This window comes from Pimephales promelas, chromosome 13, assembly GCF_988280905.1.
Source record: "Pimephales promelas chromosome 13, fPimPro1.hap1.1, whole genome shotgun sequence".
Taxonomy (NCBI): domain Eukaryota; kingdom Metazoa; phylum Chordata; class Actinopteri; order Cypriniformes; family Leuciscidae; genus Pimephales; species Pimephales promelas.
This window is the reverse complement of record NC_142781.1, coordinates 31,418,823-31,429,535: the sequence shown is the minus strand read 5'-3', so window position 1 is coordinate 31,429,535 and position 10,713 is coordinate 31,418,823. Positions and strand designations below refer to the sequence as shown.

The window sequence follows — 10,713 nt, the reverse complement described above, 5'->3', positions numbered from 1 at the left end:
TTATTTGGAATAATGCAACAATTCTCACCCCATATGGTTGTAAGCTTAAATTGACATAAACGGTAAACTTGTCCCTCAAATCTGATTGGTTGATTGGAATGTTGTTACATGTTGTACTTGGTAAAATCACGTTCACCCAGCTGTAGTGCATGATTCTGGAAGAAAGGGGTTGTTTATGTGACAATCTCATGAAGCGTGGGCACACCAAGGCCATGAACTCCAGGAGAAACGCTATCGGCTCCCCCTTTGCAGTGTTATGTCAGGGGGTGGAATCTGTTTGGAATGAACAGTTCTGTCTGTGTTTCTCATCCAGCTGTGCATTCCATATGACGCCCTGCATTCCACAATGGAGAATTGCTCAATCCTGTATTCACTCACCTTCCACCCCCCTATACTCCACTTTGGGAAAGCGGGAGCTCGGGAATGCAAGGGGGAAGTCACTTTCTCAGATGAACAAAACAGAAGAATCGTGACTTTGGCATTGGGCCGCTCACACGCAGTATGTAAAACATCCATACAAAGACATTGCCTTGCCTTGCCTAATTAACTTTAACATTAAAAAATGCTTGGATTATGTCTTAAAGGAATAGTGCACCTAATAATGAAAATTCAGTCATCATATAGGCTACTTACACCCTCATGTCTTTAAAAACCACTGTGACTTCCTTTCTTGTGTCCAATACCGTAAAAGTAACCTGCACTTTAGTTTGAACGCTTTTTAAGATTTTCAGTGAACAAATGCTTCGTCTATTCCTCACACAAATCTAGTGTATGGCTTTAGAAGACATGAAACCCATTACACAAGTTGAATGGACTTTTATGTTGCTTTTTTGTCCTTTTAGAGCTTGTCAGCTCCTGGTTTCTTTTTCCCTTAAATCCATGTGGGTTTGAAACAACATGAAAGTGAGTCAAATACAACAGTTTTCATTTTGGATGAACTGTACAACATTTCAACTGTGGGGTACATAAATATGTCAGTCTACCCACCATTCACGGTTACACACAATAAACACTGTGTGAATGTACCAGTGGGAGGCACAACAATGCCATTCATCCAAAACAAACACACACAAAAATAAAAATTCCCCTTGATTCCTCAATGTAATCAGTTTTGAAATTCAACACCAACTCATAAAAATCATAACATTGAGCAACAAAACTAACAAGACATGATACAACTGGAACTAATTATACACAAACATAACACACAGCATTGAGTTTTTGTCACTCATCAGTCAAACTCTCAGATCATTGCGGTAAAACTTACATCACTTTATGAATGTCACACCAAATGAACGAGTATGATGTATGAGTTCTTGTGAAATAATGTGGCAGATATATGAGTCATATCTAAATATGACTTCATGGTCTTGAAATTGCAGGGTACAACAACATTTGTTGTTGAGATCTTTGAGATTAATTTTTGATTATGATGCATCTTTTTATTCAACTGTGTTTAGGCCTATATAATTGTAGACCTATATAAACAATATACTTTTTGTGTATTTTATAAAAAAAACAAACAGAATAAACAGTAATATTGTGAAATATCTCCATTAAAAATAATGGTTTACAATTTGAATATACTCTATAATTTATTTCTGTGATGCAAAGCTGAATTTTCATCAGCCATTATTGTAGTCTTTGGTGTTACATTATCCTTCAGAAATCATTCTGATGATTTATTATCAATGTTGGAAACAGCTTAGTATTTTTTAGGAATCTGATACTTTTTCAAATGAACAAATGAACCATGACTGTACAAACTGGACTAGGACGCTGTTTTTTTCTAGAAACAAATTTTGTTGCATTACTTTCCTGTTATGACTGTAAAGCTGCTTTGAAAAAATCTCTATTGTTAAAAGCGCAATATAAATCAAAGTGACTTGAGTAATATTAAACAAAAAAGATTGTTTAAAATGTGTTATGTTTAAAAGATAGCTGATATTTATCTCAGGGTTTATAAATGTATATTATATACATATATACATAATATACTGCCGCTTAATTATAATCGCAATAAAGTTAATCAGGGTTTGGTGTAATTTTCGCTTCATTGCACAAACCAACTGATATCAAAGTCCCTTTAAGTTTGACATTTAACACTCTCCTCCCCTCCTCCTAGAATTCACCATATAGTCAGATAATTTAGGGTGCTTCAATTAAATCCAGAGGACAACAATTATCTCACATGACTGCATGGATGGTTTGCTTGCACAGTGTGGATGTGTCAGCATCAAGCGAGCGGCCAATGGGAGAGCGTTTTAGGCGTGACGTCAGGGGGGCTGGTCGTGCGCGTGGAGCGCTCCAGTCAGTCCCGCGAGCGCAGTCAGTCAGTCAGTCAGCTCGTGTGTGCAGCTGACCCGCGCGTTCAATAGATTAGATTCCCAGCCACGTAAGTAAGATGATGATGATGAAGGTGGTGTCTTGTTGCTAAACAAGGGATAGGCCCGGGGAGAGCGTCGGCCGTCCCTTTTCGCCTTTGTCCAAATCAGATCCATCCGCCGGAGATCGTCGGAGTTTAGTTGCTCGCGAGGAGAAGGACATCCACTTCCCAGGCGTAACAAAAGGCGGCTCGCGACCTGGAGGAAATTTTTCCTAGCCATATTTGGTAGATGCATGGACATGATTCGCGTGGAGGCCCGCTTGAAAGCACACGGAGCGTCCTCTCAGGATATCTGAACACAGCTGGCACTTTTTTTTGTTGCCAAAAATATCTATTCTTTACCTGCTGCACGCCGAGCTGCACTGCATCGACCGTGACGTCACAACCTTTACATTATACCGCGCCGATATATTCATTTCTAGCTCTAATCACGAAGCCGTGCTTTTCTTTGAGTGCACAGTGGTCATAGAGGTCACAATTCGTGCATGCACGTCATTGCATTTGTGCTCAAATGACGCCACATTGTCATTGCAATTAACGCACATGCATACGGTCATCAGTGTGAGCATTAAAGTCAAGGGGAATCGCCGCTGCCTTCATGCCCAGTGTTAAATAGAGGACGTCTGTCATTCACTTCCACCTCCCCTCTGAGACCGCCTAAACCCTCCTGATCTGGACGAACCTCCTCCTATACTCATGAACATACAGAGATCCAGTCCCATTAACATTTCGCGTTATGGGAGATCGAGGTATAAAGCACACGACTTCGAGGAGCTATCTTGTCTAAGGACTACAGAATCCAGCCAGAGTTTTAGTCCCAATTTAGGATCTCCCACCCCCCCTGAGACCCCTGACTCCTCTCACTGCATTTCTTGCATTGGAAATTACCTTTTGTTGGAGCCCATTGAGGGAGACCACGTCTTCAGGGCCACCCACCTGCACAGTGGGGAAGAGCTCGTGTGCAAGGTAAGAAACACACTTATGCATGTTATTTTGTAATGGCACACTCGTGCAATTGCATCAGCTATTGATAGGGACAGAAGCATGACATGCATCTGGCTTATTGCATTTATTACCAATGCGTTATAAAAATGAATGGCCTTCCTTTTGTGATTCCTCAAAGTGGTGAAAAAAGCATTAGGGAATACCCTGAAAAGTGTGTCTGTGGATTCTTGCTTGCATACAGCCATGCATTCATGTGTGCGAGTCCACATGACTTTGAAACATAAGACACTTTGAATGGGCTGACACGGGCAAAGAGCCATTAGTGAAAACCTCTTATCTTCTGATGAGAGAATGTCCTCAGATGTCCACTGCAGTTGGGTTATATTTAGCCTGTCTCTCTTTTAGGTGTCTGTTACTAAGCAACATTAAAATTCAATGTATGTTTTGGGGACTCTGAAATGCAGCAGAGGTGTAATGCCTCATGACTCTGCGCTGCCTGGGTTTCCATTCTTTTGTTTCAGAATAATGCATTGAATCTAATGAAACCAATACCAGTGCGCTTGTCTAATACCTTTGCTTGCACTCCACCTGAGATGTTGGGAAATCGATGACGACTACTAATTGAATTCAAAATTCTCTCTTCAGGTGTTTGATATCAGTCGATACCAGGAGTCCTTGGCTGCTTACTTTGTGCTGGGCACCAATGAGCACATTAACCAGATAGTGGAGATTCTTCTGGGGGATACACGAGCGTACGTGTTCTTCGAGAGGAGCCATGGCGACATGCACTCTTTCGTTCGCACTTGCAAGAAGCTGCGAGAGGAAGAGGCTGCCAGACTTTTCCATCAGGTAGCATCAGCGGTGGCGCACTGCCACGACAACGGCCTGGTCCTGAGAGACCTCAAGCTGAGGAAGTTCGTCTTTAAGAACGAGGACAGGTAAAGAAGCCACTAATCAAGTTGTTGCATTCAAACAGAACGTGCACAGTTTTTAAAGACCTATGTCTTGCATGGAAAGCACATTATTTTCATACCGTGATTGTAGCATGGTAAATATCATGGTATATTAGATTGACTTGACAAACACAGTTATTCACATTTAGATATTGATCAGTGAACATAAACAGAAGTTGCTTGACACGCAAGAACAAACCTCATTGGTTCTTGAGGAGGCTCAAACGTGATGCGTAACATGAATGAACCTCATTGGTTCTTGAGGAAGCTCAAACGTGATGCGTAACACGAGAATGAACCTCATTGGTTCTTGAGGAAGCTCAAACGTGATGCGTAACACGAGAATGAACCTCATTGGTTCTTGAGGAAGCTCAAACGTGATGCGTAACACGAGAATGAACCTCATTGGTTCTTGAGGAAGCTCAAACGTGATGCGTAACACGAGAATGAACCTCATTGGTTCTTGAGGAAGCTCAAACGTGATGCGTAACACGAGAATGAACCTCATTGGTTCTTGAGGAAGCTCAAACGTGATGCGTAACACGAGAATGAACCTCATTGGTTCTTTCAGAAGCTCAAACGTGATGCGTAACATGAGAATGAACCTCATTGGTTCTTGAGGAAGCTCAAATGTGATGCGTAACCCGAGAATGAACCTCATTGGTTCTTTCAGAAGCTCAAACGTGATGCGTAACACGAGAATGAACCTCATTGGTTCTTGAGGAAGCTCAAACGTGATGCGTAACACGAGAATGAACCTCATTGGATCTTGCAGAAGCTCAAACGTGATGCGTAACACGAGAATGAACCTCATTGGATCTTGCGGAAGGTCAAACGTGATGCGTAACACGAGAATGAACCTCATTGGATCTTGCAGAAGCTCAAACGTGATGCGTAACACGAGAATGAACCTCATTGGAACTTGAGGAAGCTCAAACGTGATGCGTAACACGAGAATGAACCTCATTGGTTCTTGCAGAAGCTCAAACGTGATGCGTAACATGAAAATGAACCTCATTGGATCTTGAGGAAGCTCAAACGTTGGACACACACATGTTAAAGATTATAAATGCTCTCTTTTTTTATTTATGCATATCCTCTGTTGTGGAAGTAAAATGGTTTTGAAGGCATTGCATGTTGACTTTTTAAAAAAATGAACCTCCCCATGTGTCTGGCTGTAAAATTAGTCTGAAATAACCCCAAGTGTGCATTATGAATCTGGGTGGCCTTCCCGTTTAAGCTAGATGGCAGTTGCCCCACCGGCCAAATGAGTCAGCTCAGCTAGATTCCCTCTGGCTCGCTCGATGGAAATGGAGAACGTCGCTCGGTGTTTAAAATGTGAGCTCAGTGACCTTACTGTTCCCATGCTCTGAGGTCTTCTGCGTCAGCCGTCCACCTTTCAGTGAGTGATTGCAGATGAGCGCAAGTAGACGTGGCCAAGGGTGGTGAGTATTACCCTGGCCAGAAATCAAACACCAAGGGCGCACCAAGATTGGAAGCAGAGAGTAAAACGAGCCAGACAGAACTGCATTCTTCGCCGTAGTGGGTTCCTGACCTGGTTATGTCATGAAGGACGCTCATAACACTGTACTGTCAAACGCCGGAGACCGCAGTGCAGATCGTCTGGAATCACTCCCTAATGGAATAGCGCGTGCGTCCACGTGTCCTCCTCCGTCGTTCCTGCTTTCGTGTGGGCCGGTGTTCTTTGCAGGCTCTTGACCTGGTGTAACTCAGCTGCGTCGTGGAGCTGTGACTCACATATGCTGCATGTCATTAAGAGAATATTTCCAGCATGCCGCGTTCTCTTTTGCACAGCGGCCTTCTGCCCGTGCGTGGAAACGGTTCACAAGTTCGGGTCAGAGAAGGGGCACCCTGTTCATTTCTGACCTTCAGGTAATTTAGGCACCCCTGCAACCCATCCACACAGCAGGATATACCGCTTGTCATGAAAAATAATACGACTATTTTGAGCTCCGAGGATTGGATTATTCGCTGAGACTCAGTGGGCGTACGGTTTCATTCGGATAGTTTCTGAATCAGTGTCTGAGTCACGAGGCAGCGTGCAAAAGACCTCCAAGATGTTTTCATTGCATATGTTGTTTTTATGTTTGTAACTTGGGATGTGCGACACAGCAGCTAAAATCTGCATTTTTCAGCTTTTTGACAACTAAGCAATGTCACATGTGCAAGAGTGCACGTGAAGTGACTTGTAAAACTTGTAGAGATCTGTAAGAGTTTTTTTTTTTTTTTTTTAAGTTTTTGAAAAGTCTAAAAAGTCTAAAAAAATGCAAAGCTCTGTTTTCAGCATTTTTACTCCAGTCTTCAGTGTCACATGATCATTCTGAAGTCAATCTAATTTGGCAATTTGATGCTCAAGATTTCTTATTATTATCATCAATGTTGAAAACGGTTGTGTTGCTTATTAATACTTTTTTGGTTATCATGATGCACTTAATTTTACATGGTTATTTGATGAATAGAATGTTCAAAAGAATTTTAATGATTTTTTAAAACTTTTTTTTTAACATTATAGGCCTGGTTTCAGAGACAGGGCTTAGGTTAAACCAGGATTAGGCTTCAGTTCAATCCGGATATTTAAGAATCTTTTATAAATGTGCTTTAGAAAAAAAACATCACTAACGTGCATTTTAATGTTAAAACAGCTCAATCATGCATTTTAGTCTGGGACTAGACTTGAACTAGGGGTAAATGTTCTTAACTGTCACTTGATCAGTTAAATGCATCCTTGCTGAATAAAAGTATTGATTTAATATATATATATATATATTAAATCAATACTTTTCAATATAGGTTGCTATATATACACACATATATATATATATATATACACATATGCACAATATTTTAACTTGCTTTTATCACGTTGTTGTTTTTTTTTTTTTTTTACTAATTTTTACTTTTTTTTAAGTTTATGGTGCAAATGAGTCATTGAATCATATTTGTATGAACATGATTTGAACTTACCCTAAACTCTGTTTTTGCTTAAGTTTAAATCAGAGATATTACTAAAATGTCTGTCTTGATGCTCTCATATGTGCAAGACAAGAAAAACTGCATCTTAATTAAGACTTGCATCTTAAAATATAGTATTCATTGTGAATATACAGCAGACTGTTTATCATCATCTGTGCTCTTCATGTTTTGCATTATTGTGCAAATTACAAGATTACAGTGCACAAACTAGGATCACAGGGAAACGGCGATGGTTTAAGGAATTCCATCTGTGCCGCGGCATTATTCGTGCTTTTTATAATTCTGAGGATGAATTCCAGATTTCCCTCCGGATTACAGTGGCAGGAATGTCCAGAGGCTATCTTTATATTGCTTTTTTATGCAAGGGATTTACCATCCAATATATAGAGTAGATTTATGCTTTGCTGTCAAAAAGCTACTACCCTATAACTATAGTAGAGAAAAATATGATTTGAAAGGGTTTCATTTATTTTGAATTGCCAGATTTTCAAGCATAAAAACGATCAAATCGTTTTTGACCGGGTCGTCGTTTTGCATAGACATTTGTGTACTTTTTGAGTGATCTATCTTTGAAAGCCAACACAATCGAACATTTTTAGGGCTGTCAAACGATTAATCGTGATTAATTGCATCCAAAATAAAATTTTGCGTTTACATAATATGTGGGTTCACAGTGTATAATTATTTTGTGTATATAATACTGTATATTTAAGAAAAAAAGAATTATTTATATATAAAATATTTATATATAATATAAATCTATATACAGTATATACAGTACATGAATATATTTCTTAAATATATATACTAGCATGTGTGTGTGTTTTATATATATTAAATAATTAGACACAGTGCACCCACATATATTATGTAAACACAAAACTTTTATTTTGGATTCGAATAATAGCGCTTGGCAGCCCTATTTATTTTAAAACTAACTGTATTCTTCTTGCAACAACTTTCTATGTACATGATGTATTCCTCTTTTGTTCATTTGGTTTTATATCTGGATTTATTTTCATTTTATGTACTCTGTTAGTCAAATTGAAATTTGATAGCTTGTTTACGGAGTAGTATGTCCAAATTAATAGTATGGATGACGTAGGCATATTCGGACACGTGTTTTCCAATTTATTACGTGCATAACGCCTTCAAATATGTTTTTAATGTGATTCTTCATTGTCTTTCGCAGGAGCCTTGTAAAATTGGAGAGTTTGGAGGATACGTACCTCCTAGAAGGCGGCGACGATTCTCTCTCGGACAAACACGGCTGTCCGGCCTACGTCAGCCCAGAAATCCTCAACGCAAACGGCAGCTATTCGGGTAAGGCAGCGGATGTTTGGAGCCTAGGCGTGATGCTCTACACCATTCTGGTGGGCCGCTATCCGTTCCACGACGTGGAGCCTAGCTCTCTGTTTAGCAAGATCCGTCGCGGCCAGTTCAGCATCCCCGAGACGCTAACGCCCAAAGCGCGATGCCTCATCCGTAGCATCCTGCGACGAGAACCGGCAGAACGCCTCACCTCCCGAGAGATCCTGGACCATCCCTGGTTCTCGGCCTCCAGCGGTCCGGCCGCCGCCAGCCACGGGAGAGGAGAACGCGAGTCGGACCAAATGGTACCGGAGGCCAATATGGAAGAAGAACTAGAACAGTTCTTTAGCTGAGCACAAGCTCGTCAGAGATTATGCCACGTCCTTTTAGATTATCAGAAACACACTCATCACAGTGGTGTCTATCGTTATTTCTCATTCCGTGGAGAGACATGATCGGTTCTGGCTGGGAACACCCTGAGCTATGACTTCTGGACTAAGCTAAATGCTGATGGCGTTGAGTAATGTAGCAAGACTTTTTTTTTTGGTTTTTCGTTTATTTCCGTTTTCATTTTACGTGGTGCTCACACGGCGTACGAGTCGCGGTAAGCTACAATCATGCATTACAGCACAGGAGAACGCAGCCAAGGAACAAAAATCAGGCAAAACCGCTCCCGTTTCCAGCTTCGATTTGTCAATTTTTTGTTGGATCTTTTCCTCGAATGCTACTTTTTGGTTGTGTCTCAATCTGATCCTCAGTTTATTTGAAGTACATCAGCAAATCTGTTCGCTCTTCAACAGCCTTCCACTTACGTTTTGTTTCTGTTCCATTACGGCTGCATTAAGAAACGATTTGTTGCATTAAGCTGTTCCTTTTACTATTATTGCTGCTTTTTTCGCTCTAACCCATACCTTAACCTTTTCCGTGAGCCTTCAAAAAAAAAAAAAAAAAAAAAAAAACGTCAAGCACTTGACTCGCCTAGGCTTGGAGATCCTCTCTGAACTGGTGTCATCTATTTAACTTTTAGTTTTTTTCTTTTGCTGGAGCAAAATTTATCTTTTTTTAAAATTTTTATTTATAATGTTACTACTACTACTACTATATTTAAAAAGAAATACGTGCAGGGTTTTTTGTTTCGTTTTTCTTAACCGCCAGTTTTCACAAGTATTGTAGGCGATACATTTGACGCAGGACAGGTTGGACTTTTTTTTTTTGTACCAAAGTTTGTCCCAAGTAGGAAGGTCTACGATTTAACGTCAGTGCCAGTAATCGCGCACCCCAAACTCATTTTTTAAATTTTTTTTTTTTTGCATTTAACTCCATAAATATTAGACGATATTTCTACGACTACACCGTCTCGAGTACCTCATGTTAACTACTGCCTGCATAGGTCTGTGAAATGATCATGTTTTGAATGGGTACATGTAGACATGTTTCGTCGTATATCAATGTTACTTGAAATCGTGAATTATATCTAGTCAATGGCATGTGCCCTTTGAATGCTTTAGCCTGCCTAGCAAGAGGGGAGTTTGTTTTTTCCATTATTTTTTCTTTCTTCTTAAAATCTTACAAAAGATTTACTAGGATTCCAATTGCGCTTTGGAGTTTCTTTTCATCTTTTTTTTTTTTTCCCTCCTTGGTCATTGTGCTTTTCCCTCGTTATGTAGAAGGAACTTGCCTACCTAAGTTGGTGCTGATTAGGTGCTAATTTTGAAGGATGTTTTTCTTTTTTTCATTCACTTTTTTTTTTCCCCCTCATGATTTCAAGGGGAGGGGGGAGTGCATGGTGGGATATCTGCCTCAGATGCTCTGATTGTAATGTATCAAATTTTGGTGTTTTGTCCAGATTTATTCAGTAAATAAATTGTGAACTGCACACTGAATGCTGTATCTTTTTACACAATCTCTAAAACAGACAAATAAACTGGTCACTTTCAATCATATAGTGTACATATTTAAAATATTATGTGGATATGCATGCATGCCCATATATAATGGGCTCTATGCACGGCGGTATTTCCGGTGAAGCATTAGGGATGCTCGATAACTTCCGCCGATCGTAGAGTCCAATGCAATACCGAGAATTTATATTGAATTTTATACTCTATGGTTATACTAAAGAAA

The 10,713-nt window shown here is 40.0% G+C and overlaps 1 protein-coding gene across 1 annotated transcript; it reads left to right on the top strand.

Annotated features, from left to right (window-relative positions):
• Positions 1 to 2,100: 2,100 nt before the first annotated feature.
• trib2 (tribbles pseudokinase 2) lies at positions 2,101 to 10,465 on the top strand. Its single transcript, XM_039648202.2, has 3 exons — positions 2,101 to 3,352; positions 3,977 to 4,269; positions 8,471 to 10,465. Exons 1-3 carry the CDS (start codon positions 3,083 to 3,085, stop codon positions 8,940 to 8,942), a joined length of 1,035 nt encoding a protein of 344 aa, XP_039504136.1. The 5' UTR covers positions 2,101 to 3,082; the 3' UTR covers positions 8,943 to 10,465.
• Positions 10,466 to 10,713: the final 248 nt, after the last annotated feature.